Source organism: Nannobrachium achirus (genome assembly GCF_963921795.1).
Source record: "Nannobrachium achirus genome assembly, chromosome: 11".
In the NCBI taxonomy this organism is placed as follows: domain Eukaryota; kingdom Metazoa; phylum Chordata; class Actinopteri; order Myctophiformes; family Myctophidae; genus Nannobrachium; species Nannobrachium achirus.
In genome coordinates, this window is record NC_137820.1 from 34918088 (window position 1) to 34933972 (window position 15885).

General features: G+C 44.3%; 1 protein-coding gene across 1 annotated transcript in view; it reads left to right on the forward strand.

The window, feature by feature from the left end:
* pik3c2g (phosphatidylinositol-4-phosphate 3-kinase catalytic subunit type 2 gamma) overlaps positions 1-15885 on the forward strand; it is a gene marked incomplete at both ends in the record, with an annotated part of 30356 nt that overhangs the window by 11697 nt on the left and 2774 nt on the right. Inside the window, 14 exons of the mRNA XM_080737032.1 lie at positions 2980-3074; positions 3458-3638; positions 5170-5277; positions 5706-5798; positions 6346-6475; positions 7050-7186; positions 9572-9741; positions 10864-11020; positions 11471-11580; positions 11849-12047; positions 12979-13097; positions 13270-13366; positions 14028-14091; positions 14238-14323. Of these exons, the coding sequence (XP_080593158.1) occupies positions 2980-3074; positions 3458-3638; positions 5170-5277; positions 5706-5798; positions 6346-6475; positions 7050-7186; positions 9572-9741; positions 10864-11020; positions 11471-11580; positions 11849-12047; positions 12979-13097; positions 13270-13366; positions 14028-14091; positions 14238-14323 (1746 nt within the window). The remainder of the gene's footprint in view (positions 1-2979; positions 3075-3457; positions 3639-5169; positions 5278-5705; positions 5799-6345; positions 6476-7049; positions 7187-9571; positions 9742-10863; positions 11021-11470; positions 11581-11848; positions 12048-12978; positions 13098-13269; positions 13367-14027; positions 14092-14237; positions 14324-15885) is intronic.

The window sequence follows — 15885 nt, forward strand, 5'->3', positions numbered from 1 at the left end:
TAGTTGAGAGAGACATGAAGCAGGGACGCCCACAACCTGTTCAAAGATTCCATATAGTTTCATTGTTTGACAGCACAATCATCAGTGTATTTTGGATTCATGTCAATTTGTGTTTTCAGGTATTTACTTTAACTATCAATATTTAATAAACTTGACCTTTCACTCTGTATTTAGTCTGCTCTTTTTCCCCTCTACACCAAAGCTCTTTGCCAAAAATAGCTGATCTACATGCTCACAACGCCTCGCAGTGCGAGGCGTTGTGAGCTTGTAGATCTGCTATTTTTGGCTAAAGTTCTCAGAATATGGACGCTAGGGTTCAAGTAGTTAATATAAAAATCGCACCCGTGCGAAGTGAGCGGTGCAAATATATTTAGGGAGATACATTGTGGACAATTTTCAAGCCTTGTTTTTCTTTAAATAATCATATATGCTTTGTGTGTCTTCAATCAAATGGCCGTGATCAATCAATAGCTGTTCTAACCATGAATTAGCCGAATTCAACATGAGCAGTTTAGTATTCACAATCGCCAAGTCAGCATTTATCAGCATCGTCAAGCTAGCATTCACAATCACTGGGTTAATAATTAATATTCACAATATACATCATCAATATAAACCAATTCCATTCAATCATTTACATGATGTCATTTCTACATCACAATAGATGATATATAGGAAACATGATCAGACTTCCAACAATTAGGAAGTCTCCATAATAGGGTTAAGGTTAGGGTTAGGGTTAGGGTCAGAAGACAGTGTTGTTAAAGAGGTGGTGCCACAGTTTTGTACTAGTATAATACCTGATGATCGTATTTTAGGGGGAGTGAAATCATGGCACTTCATCTTTAAACCTGTATCGGTTTGAAATTTAGTGCACTGCTAACAGCCAGTTAGCCAGCAAGAGGAGCCTCGGGCAAAGTCTCTGCCAGAAAGAGAACAGAAGGCAGGGGATGGGATAGACGTTGCGTGGCCTGCCTGGCGGAGGACTGTCAGCTAGGTCCCGAGATCTAACTAGGAGCTTTTGAGGGGGGGCTATTGGTCCGTGCACGTGCACTGCTGGCTCACCTGCTCCAAGGAACCTGACCCACAAAAGGCCACCCTGGCAAAGTTGGTACATACGCCAAATAACGGTTCTGCTGAGCTCGTGGCTCTCCAGAGGGACCAGGGTGAGGATGGCGAGGAGATTCTGTCCTTTGAGTTTCAGAAGATCCGCTACGTCTTCGACCGAGAGGAGAAGAAATGTTTCCTCCCGGTGGCGTTCCCCATCAGCCACCCAATGAGCCACTTCCAGGTGTGGCGTGGCTACCAGGAGGAGACAGACCTGAGAGCGGCAGAGAAGCGATACGGCACCAACCGCGCTGAGATGATGGTGCCTGATTTCCTGGAGCTCTTCAGGGAGAGAGCCACCGCCCCCTTCTTTGTGTTCCAGGTGTTCTGTGTGGGGCTGTGGTGTCTGGATGAGTACTGGTACTACAGTGTGTTCACACTCTTCATGCTGGTGGTGTTTGAGGCCTCGCTGGTCCAGCAGCAAATGAGGAACATGTCTGAGATCCGCCGCATGGACCATAAGGACCATAAGCTGGATTTTGCCATGTCTACATACCGGTACCTAAAGATTAGAATACATGAGGATAGTGCATTCTAATGACCCTGAAAGGTCATGTTCAGATACTTTGAAGACAAAGTCATTCGAAAAGACAAGTCTGGCATGTGGCAGAGTGTTATTTCTGTTGGGACGATATTTGATGTCTTCTTGCAAAATGATGGCTGAGAAGCCCAAGACCAAAGAGCATGAAGAGCAGCTGGAATGTCATGCACAGTTTCTATTGCTTTACTTGACAATGACAAACGGATCTGTAGAGTTGCAGACAAATACTGGACTTGTTTGGTGGAGACTTTCCCACATCTGCTGTGGAGTGGTTCTAGACATTCTAGACATCTTGCAAACATTCTCTCTGTCACTCAGTGCTGACATCCGCAAGGATCTGCCAAACATGACATTATTATAGGTATCACCTTCATGATCACTGTCGCAGTTTAGCCAGAAGGCCGGCAAGATGAGAGACCGATGTACAAAATTCAACAGTAGTTGCAGATCCAAAGAGGAGAAGGAGGTTCTACTGTATTTTCGCTCCCATGAAGTGTCCAGGATATGGGGTTGGTTAGGCGTGGTAAAGCTCGTACTTCGATCTACATGATAATCATAAGCTGTTTATTTATATTCTTTGAATTTCAAAATTGTCTAGAGCTGGATATCTCTATAATACATGAAAACAAACCACACTTTTAGACAGGGCCCTGTGATTAAAGCGCTCTGTCTAAAAGTGTGGTTTGTTTTCATGTATTATAGATAAATACATGACTCATACAATTGAGAAATTCAAAGAACGTCCTGACCTGACTCCTGTCCTGTCCTGATCTAATACAATTTTGAAATTCAAGGTTAGCACCGCTCAATAATTTTTTATGACGTATTTAGGCGGCCTAAACGCGTTCTAAATCAGAGTTAACCAATCGGGTGCCTATGTGACTATGACATCATGGACAGATCAACAGAATCGAAGTGTTTCATTGGTCTAGCGGACTCATGTCATCATCATTTGTGACATCATGGTTTTGGTAAAAAAGCGGTCTATAGGAGCGGTTAGCACCGCTCAAAAAAGGAGGAAAAAAAGTTGTATCACTCAAAGATTTGGAGGACCCCCTGTAGTAACTCTGGGGACCCCCTAGGCGTCCCGGACCCCCCGTTGAAGACCCCTGCCTTATTGCTAGGGTTCCCATGCAAACTTTTCAAGCCGCAACACCCCAAAATTATATTGGAAAAAAAAAACCATTTGAACAAAGAAACAGCTTGTCTGTCTGTCTGTCTGTCTGTCTGTCTGTCTGTCTGTCTGTCTGTCTGTCTGTCTGTCTGTCTGTCTGTCTGTCTGTCTGTGTTTCTGTCTGACAACAACCAAACGGTGTGTCCTTGTCCCCCAGGCATTGAAGAATGAGTGGCAGTTGGATGGTCCTCTGGTCAGCCTGCTGTTGGCCAGGTCACTGAAGAACATGAGGATCGGCCAGCAGCTGTACTGGTAAGGATCGCATATCGCCTCTGTCGGGGGCAAACCTCATTATGTTCAAAACTGTAACTTGTCAGGATTCAGATTTTTTTTAAACAGCTTTTTAATATTTGCTAGCTCAAAACGTGTCACTTTGAGCTTGCAGATCAAAAAAAAAAGTACATAATATTAACACATATATTTATCAGGTACAGTACATGAGGTTTAGACATTGAAAGTTAAATGGATCATTCATATTTTGTGTGTGTGTGTGTGTGTGTGTGTGTGTGTGTGTGTGTGTGCGTGCGTGCGTGCGTGCGTGCGTGCGTGCGTGCGCTGCTGCGTGCGCTGGTGCGTGCGCTGGTGCGTGCGTGTATTGTATTGTATTGTATTGTATTGTACTGTAACGTGTGCAGGCTGCTGCATGACGCTCAGGGAGATGCTCGCTACCAGAGCTGGTACTGTAAGGTCCTGGCCGCTCTCAGACACAGCGCTGGACGCGCACTCCGCCAGGAGCTGGAGAACGAGGCCCGCCTGGTGTCCCTGCTCATGCAGACCGCTGAGAAGGTCCGAACCGCCGACAAGACCCGACGCAAGGTACCCCGCCCCTAAACCCCTAACCCCTTACCCAAACCTCTTACGTTACAATGGGCTTCACCAAAAAGGGGGGATCTTGAATCACGTCATATAAGAACTGTGATAAACAAATCATCCGGGCATTTCTGTCAGGGGGTTGTTTCTGCATCGTTTATGATACCCAGTAAACACAAGCCGTCATTTAGCCCAATGGTTATGTTTAGCCCTCATTTGAACCGTCTATCGTCAGTCTGTCTATAGACCGATTGTAGCTGATTACATTTAATCCATTATTCCATACTTGTTGATTAAAAAAACAGCTTTAATATCCACACCTGGTTTTCAAATATTGGACTAAAGTAATTTTAAGAACCAATTTCACTATATAGTCTAGTTGAGTTGTAGCCGTCATCTGAACGCTTCCATAATAACGATATATTACCGTTCAGGACAAACGTGTGTTAGACCATCTTTTTTTTTAAATACATTTTTATCAAGTTGTTCATTATCGGATGCTAACAGTATCTCCCGGTTTTACCTTAATAGTTGATTGCATCCACTGAGCAGTTTCTGGCCATTGCACATCTTATAGCCGTCTAAAAGACGTGCTGGTCAATACCTTTGAAAAATTCTAAAAGTGTATTAAATAATTGCATAATGCCGTGGTACGCTGCTCATGACAGCATACTATTACTTCTCTGAGTTACATAATTCATTCTGACACCAACAGCCACAAACACACAAGACTGCATGTCACCCCCACCATACGATAATGATTAAATAAAATCGTTTTATAGCTATGCATCAATATAAAGTTAGTTTGTGTTGTCAAACAAATGCACCGACCTCAAACGAACAGCGGGAAGCGATATGTCAACTACTAATAGCTGCTGGAACCCCTTTGAATCACAAGCTGCCGTGGTCGAGCGGTTAGCGCGCAGGTTTCAAGTACAGTAGATCCTGAGTTCGAACCCCGTCGACTCCCAGTGTCAAATAATAACATTGCAAGAAATCATCACAAATACGATCAGCTGCGGTGGTACGGGTAGGATACGGCTCTCAGAGCTAAGGAAAAATGATTTTAAATCCTGCTGGCTGCCATCATTTTCACTAAATTTTCACTACTTTCGGCGGCCGCTAGGGGCCGCTAAAGGCGTTTAAATGACGGTGATACAATGGCTTGGCTTGGCATAGACGGTGAAAAAACTTTAACATTTAAACTCGTCACAGACTGGATCTAGCTATACGTCCGGTTTAGGCGAAGACGTCATCTGAACGCGATTTAACCCCCAAATTGCTTAGTGGGTACTCATTCACATTTGATATAATTTGTTTCTGGAGGAAATTGAATTAATTCTGCCGGAAAAAGTCGGAAAACTACACTACAGTTCCGGGTTTTAAATCACTAGCTGTTCCCTGTGCACGTTCATAGGTAATATAGTCGTTAGCTTTAGTGATAGATGAAAAGTGATGAGTCGATGATACATTGCCCCATTGTCATTGTCATATAAATAACGTTTCACGTGTGTTCCATGTATTGTTTTGACCGCAGGAGGTTTTGAAGAAAGAGAAATGTAAGCTGGAGTCTTTCTTCAAAGACGGGATGACGTGCCGCCTGCCTGTGGACCCGGCTGTGCACGTGAAAGCCCTGGACGTGGATGTAAGAACAGCGTATTTTCTTTTAAATAGACGATCTACAAGCTCACAATGCATCACATTGTGAGCTTGTACGGCTATTTTCAAATGGCCAACATGTATATAGGGTTGAAGTGGTTAGTGTATGTTTTGTAATAATAATCAAAATCTACGTAACTCTAATCTAAGTAACTAGCGTGTCTCACGCTACAGAAACAGGAGATAGGCTCCTGCCCTATTGGCCCCATGGCTCAGCAAGGCTTACTTACTTACAAAGTAACTAGTAACTAAAGTTTTCAAATAAATGGAAGTGGGAATGGGAAATGGGAAACACTCCAGTAAAGTACAAATACCACAAAATTGTACTGTACTGTACTGATTGTAAATGTACTAAGTTACTTTCCACCACTGCTAGTCACGCACTCTTCACCTGCTCTCTGTCTCCCCCTGCAGGCCTGTAAGTTCTACAACTCCAACGCAGCTCCGCTGGGGATCTCCTTCATCTGCAGCGACCCCCTGGCCAAGAACATCAGTGTCATCTGCAAGGTGGGTTACATAGATAGATAAATAAATGCTTTATTCTGTCCTTGCGGAAATTCTGTTTGCACCAAGCAACCATCAGGATACAAAATAATAACACATAATACACAAGCACAATCTCACAATTCACACTGACAACATGATACAAAACGAGAATAGACTACCAGTCATAATTCGAGAGGTCAATATTCAATATCGCTGTTGTCGCACAGAAATCTTGTATCTCCATAACATCACTGCATAACGTTTCGTGTTTCTTTTTTAAATGAATACTCCTACTTGATCATAGTACAGTGTCACACAAAAGCTTCAAAAGTAGCAGATCTACAAGCTCGAGCAACACATATTGAGCTTGTCGATCTGCTACTTTTGCACCCTTTTGTACCCTCTGTCTGTAACATCTGGTTCAATGTTGTTACATTTCTACTTTTTGTGTGTTCTTGTAATTGAATGCCCCACTACTTGGTCATATAAGAGTGCCGCACAAAAGTAGCGAAAATAGACGATCCATAAGCTGTGTGTTTGTGTGTTAATGTGTAGTTGTGTGTTACAGACAGGGGACAACCTGCGGCAGGACATGCTGGTCTTGCAGATCGTCCGGGTGATGGACAGGGTGTGGCTTCAGGAGGGGCTGGACATGCGCATGGTCACCTACAGATGTCTGTCCACTGGCACGGACCAGGGTCAGTCTGTCTTCATGTCTGTCCACCAGGGTCACTTTGTCTTAAAGGAGTAGTTCACCCCCAAAATGACATTATTTCTTTGATTACTCTCGCCATGGAGACTTGAGTTCAATCATATTGTTTTTGTTTTTTGTTGCATTCCTAAAACAATCCTTTGATTACCCCCATTGTTTCCGGATGCTGGGGACCCAAATGCATTTGGGGGTACATTTTCTCTCTTTAATGTCTCTCCACCAGGGTCACTTTGTCTTACACATTTCCCGGGACAGTCCCGAAGATGTGTCCCGCGTCCTGCTTGAACCGAACAATGTCCCACATTTCTATGATAGGTTGATAAGCTGCCATCAGGACACATAATACACAAACACAGACAGATCCCACAATACACAATGATACAAAACGAGAATAGGCTACCAGTCATAATTTGAGGGTTCGATATTCAATGTGCGTGTGTGTGCGTGCGTGTGTGTGTGTGCGTGTGTGTGTGTGTGTGTGTTTGTGCGTGCGTGCGTGCGTGCGTGTGTGTGTGTGTGTGTGTGTGTGTGTGTGTGTGTGTGTGTGTGTGTGTGTGCAGGTCTGGTGGAGGTGGTACCAGAGGCGGTGACGCTGGGTAAGATCCAACAGGAGTGGGGTCTGGGGGGTCCGCTGCGTGAGGACACCCTAGAGAAATGGTTCCACATGTGCAACAAGACAGAGGAGGACTACGAAGAGGTCAGAACATAAACAGTTTCACAAACGTACACATATAACATTTCACATAAGAATGTATAAATACTAGAGGTTCGCGGGCCTTCGGCCCGCTCACATCTAGTTAAAAAAAAAAAAAAAAAAAAAAAAAATTGGGGGGGGGAACTATTGTGGCGGAACTATTGTGCCGCAGCGCACGTTTCCGGTCGGACATATTTGACCGTCGGACGCACTTCCGGTTAGGAACTCCGTGTGCCACGTGATCAGTCTATCTAGGTCGTCCTCAGACGAGCCCTCCATCGTTGTTTCCAGTCATCTCGGTTCTCCATACATCTGGCCAGCTCATTGGTGTTCTGTGTCCCTACGTCTTCCTTGAGTACGTCCACGTATGTTTTTGTGGGACGTCCTCGCGACCGGTGCCCATGTGTTGGCTCCCACAGTACCAATTTGCTGGCTGGAAGCTCCTGGTGTCTTTGGCAGTGTCCTGCTAGTCTCATTCTTCTGGTGGCAATTTTTTCGCTTACCCTTGGTATTCCCTCATACAGGCTCCTGTTGGTAACATGTGCACTCCTGTTGATGTTGAGTACTGCACGCAACATTCTAGTGTAGCACCCATTTAGAGACTTCTGCAGGGTTGGCTTCAGGGTCCAGCATTCACTGCCATAGAGGAGAACAGACTCCACTGTTGCAAAGAAGAAGCTAAGTTTGATTTGGCGGGGGAGGCTAGAGTTCCATACACTGTTCATGCCGTTCAGGGCCCTCCAAGCGAGTGCCTTCCTTACTTTGAGGTCTTTCTCAGTTGAGTCGACCCATGCGCCCAGGTACTTGAAGTCCTTGACTTCCTTCAACACAGCTCCTTCTGTTGTTGTCAGAGGTGAGTGATCAGGTAGGTTATAGGTGATAACCTCAGTTTTCTTAGCATTTAGCTTGAGACCAACTTTGGCACACTCTATCTCCACCCTGTTCAGGAGTTCTTGTGCTTGTTCCATGCTGTCGGAGAGCAGGCTGATGTCGTCCGCATAGTCCAGGTCTGTCAGAACTACTGCGGGATGCCGCCTTGACCTCCTTGGTGTTAGCGTGAAGCCAAGCTCTTGTTCTCGTCCACCTATGGCTTTCCTGAGCGCATAATCTAGAACTATGACGAAGAGGTAGGGGGCTAGGGTGTCTCCTTGCATTACACCAGCTCGGATGTCAAACACCTCACTGCTGCCGTCTGGGGTCACCACTTTGGCCCTTGTTCTTGCGTACATGTTCTCGATAGCCCGGAGAATGTTGGGAGGGACATTGTAGGCCTCAAGGATCTTCACCATCTTGCTTCTGTGGATAGAATCAAAAGCCTTTTTGAAGTCAATGAAGCACAGTACAGCTGCTAGGTTGTCCTTTTTCACCTCCTCTATTAATCTCCTTAATGCCAGGATCTGTGCTACGGTTGTTCTCTCCTCTCGAAAACCATTTTGGTTCTCTCTCAGGTGAGGGTCGATGGCATGCCGTATCCTGTTCAGTATCATTCGGTTGAAGACCTTAGCAGTGATACATGTCAGGCTGATGCCTCTGTAGTTGTCTGGCTTTGAGAGGTCCCCAGCTTTAGGCACCGGGATGATGTTAGACAGAGACCATATTTCAGGTTGCTTGTTGTGCTGTAGAGCATTGTTGCAAAAGTCTAGGATGAGGTCGTCTAGGTCGCAGTTCTTCAAGACCTCTGGGGGTATGCCATCCGGCCCAGCACTTTTTCCCTCTCTCAGGGTGGATTTTGCCCTGGCGAGCTCGCTGATTGTGAAGGGTCCATCGTCGATGTTCAGGCCCTGGAGGACTGCTGGTATATTTTCCTCTTCTCCCTCTTCCACTGATGTTCCCAGGAGCCTTTGGAAGTGGTCGAACCATGTTGCCACTCTCTCTTCTGGGCTGTGTCCCTCAACCTGGCCCTCCTTGGCCCTCTTCCGCCCTGTCATCTCATTTATTACCTTCCAGGTAATAAATGAGATGACAGTGATCAGTCCTAGCCAATTGGAGTGCTGCATTTGGTCTGTTGGTACTACTACCAAACAAAAACCGCTGGCTGCAGTTCTTAAATGTATGTATAGATGGGTACGTTTAAGAAACTGTTTAAAAACAACAGCTATACAGAGTAAAAGGACGATCAAGTCTTATTGGGATTCTTGGTTAAATTACTATATTCATTATTTGTTATTACTATTATGTTTTTATTATTGTTATTACTATCATTATGGATTTTGGGGGGAAAATATTATTATTTTGGGTGGCTCCCCATTTCAAATATGATTATTTTTGGGGTTTGCGGCCTGAACCACTGCTCTAGTCTGTAATAAACTGTATTATGATTCCTATAGGCTGAAATAAACTATTATTTTCCCCATATAATAAACTCTGTGACGTATCATTTCCCTCCAGGCGGTGATGAACTTCCTGCACTCGTGCGCGGGTTGGTGCGTGGCCACGTTCATCCTGGGCATCTGTGACCGGCACAACGACAACATCATGCTCAAACACAGCGGCCACATGTTCCACATCGACTTTGGCAAGATCATGGGCAACGCACAAAAGTTTGGCACCATCAAAAGGTAACGCCATATAGACTAGTGGTTCCCAAACTTTTCAGCTCAAGACCCAAAAGAGAAAATAGACCATCTACAAGCTCACAACGCGTCGCTTCGTGCGGCGTTGTGAGCTTGTAGATCGGCTATTGTTAAAAAAATTATAATCTAATTCAGGGAATTTCTTAGATTTTTCATTTATTTATTAATGAAGGAAATAATAATAATTTAAAACAACATTTAGGAAACCAAAAATTAAGGGAACCATAAAAATATGTCCGCGACCCACAAATGTGTCCCGACCCAGTGTTTGGGAACCAGTGATATAGAGTGTATAGACATTTTTCGGCAAATTCGAATCCACCATCCTGGAACTTCCAGTCCTGAAAAGCAATGAATGCTATTGGCTGAAAGGGCAGTGAGTGGCGGTGCCGCGGGTCATAACTAAGAAAACACATACGGTATCATGATAATTGAAAGAAGACTTTAAACTAGCGAATGAAAGCTGAAAATGTTTACTAAGGTAATAAAATCAAGTGTGAAGTCCTGTAAAATTCCCATTGCAACCAATGGCATGGTAACTCCTCTGGCAGCAGGCAGGAGGGGGAATAACATTAGTGTAGTTTTTATTTCTTGATGAAATTGTCAAGTCTCAGTCCCAGTTTTAGTCATCATAACTTGGTTTTTATTTTTATTTTATTTAGTGAAAAAAGATAGTCAACGAACATTTTCCGTCATAGTCTTAGTCGACGAAACTATCACTGCTTGCCACCTTGGTCTACAGTGACAGGACTCCCTTCGTGTTCAGCTCAGAGATGCTTACTTGCTTACTTGCTTGCCAGTGTTATGCACTAAGCTTGTAGATCTGCTATTGTTTTGGCTCTAAAACCGAAGTAAAAACATTCTGTTGCTATATACTGTACATGGCAAGAACCCCAAAAGTGGTTCCCAACATCCCATCCTAAAAGAAAATAGCAAAAAAGGGGTAAGAATGGCATTCATAAAATCGTTGTCCTAAAATGCTGATGTTCTCATAAGTAATACAAACATGTTTGTGTGTGTGTGTGTGTGTGTGTGTGTGTGTGTGTGTGTGTGCGTGTGTGCGTGTGTGCGTGCGTGCGCGTGTGTGCGTGCGTGCGTGCGCTACAGGGACAGGACTCCGTTTGTGTTCAGCTCAGAGATGCAGCACTTCATCACGGGCGGAGGTCAGAAGCCCCAGAGGCTGCACCGCTTCGTGGAGCTCTGCTGCGACGCCTTCAACGTCATCCGACGACGCTCCGCCCTGGTGCTCAGCCTGCTGCAGCTGGTGAGGCACACGCACACACACACAGGAAGCATCGTCTCCTCCATATGTGGCAACTGCCAATTATCACACAGAACAGAATTTAGCCAGTGTGCCTTAGCTCTCGGCTTGGGCATTCCTGCAATCTGCAGGCCTCTCATATGCCCATTGCCGAGTCTTCCAAGTATGAACACAAGCGGTTTACATCATTAACCAAGCTGTATAATAGCATCCTTAAGACATTGGTACTTTAGCACCTAGGTAATAAAACAAAATGTAATCGTTAATCACAATTGTTTGACAATGTGACAATTAATTGTCAGGTAAAATATCATAATCGTGACAGCCCTGCTGTGTGTGTGTGTGTGTGTGTGTGTGTGTGTGTGTGTGTGTGTGTGTGTGTGTGTGTGTGTGTGTGTGTGTGTGTGCATGCGTGCGTGCGTGCGTGCGTGCGTGCGTGCGTGTGTGTGCTAGATGTTAGATGCAGGCATGCCAGGGCTGAAGGACTCTCAGGAGCTTCAGTACGTCCAGAACAACCTGAGACCACAGGACTCCGACCTGGAGGCCACCTCCTACTTCACCAAGTATGATGTCATCATTACATCATCACCATTACAGACATGACCTCTGTCCTCTTCACACTTCTCTTCACTTTTCCTGATCTTTCCCGTCCCGTCCCATTGTTGTTCCTGGTTTGTCGGGTGTGAAACAAGGCCAATTCACACCTGACACCTTTTCACGCCTGGCAAAACAAATGGTTCCCGACCCAGGCAATAGTGCTTTAGGGGTCCCGGACCCCCTGTTGAAGACCCCTGCTCTAAACTGTACTTTGTGTCCTCTGTCCTCCGACAGGAAGATCAAGGAGAGCATGGACTGTTTCGCCGTCAAACTCAACTTCCTGACCCACATCCTGGCCCAGGGCAAGAAGCCAGGCCCTGCCCCCCAGACGCAGAGCGCCACCGTGGCCCCGCCCACCCAGACCGCCATGGCGGCCAACACCAACATCCAGGAAGTTGTCATCCGTGGCTTCAGTGGCACCGGCAGGGACCTGGTGAGCCAGACCCCTCTGCTCATAACATTTAAAATTTAAAGGGATCCGGTGAGATCACCCTGCTCATTACATTTAAGGTTTAAAGGGATCTGGTAAGAGGCCTGACGTGGAAATCCTTACTTAGACTCCAGCCAAAAGTCTAGTGGAATGGAAACTCTCAAAGAACAAGCAACCTTGACTCGGATACGATATTAAATGATTATATAAAGATGTATTCACAGCGCTGTAACAGTCACACAACATACACAATTACACATACATCCTACACCAACAAAGCACACAACACAGACTGACTTGCCCGTCCCTAGACCAATGTTTCTTAACACATACAAATTAAATAGCAGATAAACACATGCAAAAGGCCAGTAGTACTTCTTCCAAAATAACAATTACTCAGAAATGTATACCCTTTCTTCTCTCAGCCATCGCTGAAATGACAAGTGTGAGGCGGGATATCCTGTAAGAGCAACTTGTCAGAGGAACATAAAGAATAAGTCACATGAGCAGATAGCGGATGATTCATCTTCAGCAGCAAGAGCCCTAATACATAAGGTCCTGCATGACGCTGTTCAGAACACAAGAGAAATATGAAACAAATTGAATGTAAGGCTGGGGGTGTCAATAAGCTCTCTTCAATGCATTTAGCTAGAAATAGGAGTCCTCTTGATCTTAAGCATGTTAGTTTAAGAGAGATTCTGAAGTGAGACTTCAAGCAGGGAAAAAAACAGGCCAAAATAAATAAATACAATGTCTATCATACCCACAAACATACGCACAAACTATGTATAGATGTTGCTGTCATATGTAGACTAGTTGTAATTCCTGAACAGTTTTAACATGATTTGGTGAAAAAACCTTTGATGAAGAATCTTACAAGTGACCCTGAAGATTTCAACCAGATGTTTACTGAATCCTGTCTGTTGATTGGTAGGTGTATCAGCTGAAGGTGACCATTGATGACGGCTTTCTGAACAGTGAGAAGACCTGTGCGCAGTTTGAGCTGATCCACAAACAGCTGCAGAAGCACTTCATTGAGTCTAGTCTACCACAGTGAGTCCATCCACATGATATATAGCTTTGTTCAGTTCTACCCCAGTGAGTCCATCCACATGATCTACGTATAGCCTGTGAAGTCCATCCATGTCCTCCACAGGACATGCCACAGCGGACAGGAAGTGATGTAATGTGTAACAGGAAGTGATGTCATATTTTAATGGTTTAGGTTTCCATCGTGGTACAGGATGTCGTTCACAGCCAACAGGAAGATGGTTCTCCTCAACAAATACCTGAAGGAGCTGTTTGATGGCCCGTGCAAAGGAGTGAGTCATCTGTCTGTCTGTCTGTCTGTCTGTCTGTCTGTCTGTCTGTCTGTCTGTCTGTCTGTCTGTCTGTCTGTCTCTATGTGTAACTGCTTCTAATGTCTCATCATGTGTTTCTCTCTGTTGTCTTAAAGAAGTAGTTATTTTCTATCAATTACGCACCCCATGAAGCCTTGAACTCATAGAGATTCATTTTTTTATTTAATTCGTTGTGTTTTTGTGGCATTCCTAAGCCAATAATTTGATGACCGGAGGAGACTCAAAGACACCCATTTTTGGGGGGTGAACTACTCCCTTAAAGGAGTAGTTCACCCCCAAAATGACTTTTTTTCTATTGATTACTCATGCCATGGAGAGTAGAGTTCAATAATATTTTTTGGTTTTTGACACATTCCTAAGACAAAAATGTGATAACAATACATTTACCCCCATTCATTCCGGATGGTGACCCGTTTTGAAACGGGTCACCATCCGGAATCAATGGGGGTAAATTTACTCTAATTAAATTGTTGTCTTAGGAATGTGACAAAAACCAAAAAATATTATTGAACTCTACTCTCCATGGCATGAGTAATCAATAGAGAAAAAGTCATTTTGGGGTGAACTACTCCTTTAAGGTCTATCTCTCGGTGTAACTGTCTGTGTGTCTGTCTCTCTACAGAATGAGTTTGTCTGTAGTTTATTCCTGGACGGACCGAAGACAATGGACAACAACGTGGTGAGAGGTAATGTTCTCTGACTGTGTGTGCGTGAGTGCGTGCGTGTGATTGTGTGTGCGCGTGAGCACATATGCGTGTTATTTTCTTGACTGATAGCATCATGCTTCTCTCTGAAGTTGTATTGATGACATCATGTCCTCTGTGTCTTCCAGAACCAGAAGGAAGTCCTCAGATCCAGCTCCGCATGTCCTACTCAGAGCGTAAACTGTCCGTCCTGGTCAAACACCTCAAGAACATTGTGAGTTCGACTACTTTCAAAACTCAGATTAGATTAAAAGGATAGTTCTATCAATTACTCACCCCATGCAGACTTGAATTCATGGATTCTTTTTAGTTTTTGTCGCATTCCTATGCCAATAATTTGATGAGCAGCATTAGTTCCCTATGGAGACACAAAGAGCCTGCTTTGTTCCCTATGGAGACACAAAGAGCCTGCTTTGTTCCCTATGGAGACACAAAGGGCCTGCTTTGTTCCCTATGGAGACACAAAGAGTCTCCTCAAATGAATGGCTTAGTAATGCAACAACATGTTTTTTAAACTGCAGGCTTTCTATTCCGGGAATGTTAGCATGTTATATAATGGAAGTCATTTTTCTGACATTAATAAAAAATCACACACAGTGTGAAGTGAGCAGTGCTATGAGTTAATTTCATTAACTCATGGGATGCCCACGAGGTGTCTACACGACAGTCTCTTTGATGTCGCTGGAGGCCCACAATGTTTTGACGTGTTTACTGTATACAGTATTAACTTTAAATCTCACCGCTAGGTTGGGGCTACGCATGGATGTAGCCCATTAGCCGCTAGTCGCTTCGAGTCGACGCTGAGAGCATCGTGCGGCCGTTTTTCTCCATATACTCCAATGCATTTCCCCATCTTTAACACCCTTTATCTCTGATGTTTGTTTTATGGCTAAAACTGTGGCGGGGTGCGGCAAAATGTCCAAAAAGGGCTTTATCTATGAATAAGGTGCAAAGAGCGCCAGGGAAGCAGAGATCTGATTGTTTTCACGGCGACACTTTACCGCGATGGTCGGCCCCTGTTTGGATTTTAGTTTCGCGAGCGTTTGTAAACAAATGGATTATCTTCCTCAATCGTCAGCGGACACTCACGTGCACACGCACAAAGCTTCCGAGGCTCTTCAAAATAAAGCGTAAGTGAACGGCGGCACCAGCAACAGCTAGAAATGTTAGAAACCTTGGCTTCCGTTGTGTTAAGTTCTGTTCGGGTCAAGTTGACCCGTTTTGCATTTTCATTTGAAAGAAGAAGGTAGAAGTTTTTTTTTGTAAAAAATAAACATTTTTGCACTACACCCATGCTACACCCCTTCCACTTTTTTGACCCTCTAATGCTGTTCGTGGGTCATTTTGACCCGGGGGATATTTGGTTTAAAAAAAACAATGCTAATATAACATTTTACTTAACAAATCATCATCATACATTGACTTTGTCTCAATTCCAAACAATCCAAATGATAGAAATGGTAAAATAAACAGTGATCTTAGAGTTGAAGCATCGGGCAAGAGAAAGCTCTGTTCAGTGTGTCCTACAACAGCAGACAGGAAGACAGACTGCTTGCAGGAGGTGCAAGAAGCTCATCTGTGCCTCACATGCAGTCCGTGTTTGTGAAGCATGTGCTTCCTAGTATATACATACACGTGTACATTCATTGTGACATTAATGTCTGTCCTCATGTTCATATGTGTGTTTAGCTCTTATTTTACATGAATTTCAGCTATCAGTAAAAACGCCTCGCTCTTTCAGTGATTAATGTGATATAGCAAAGCATAAATGCAAAC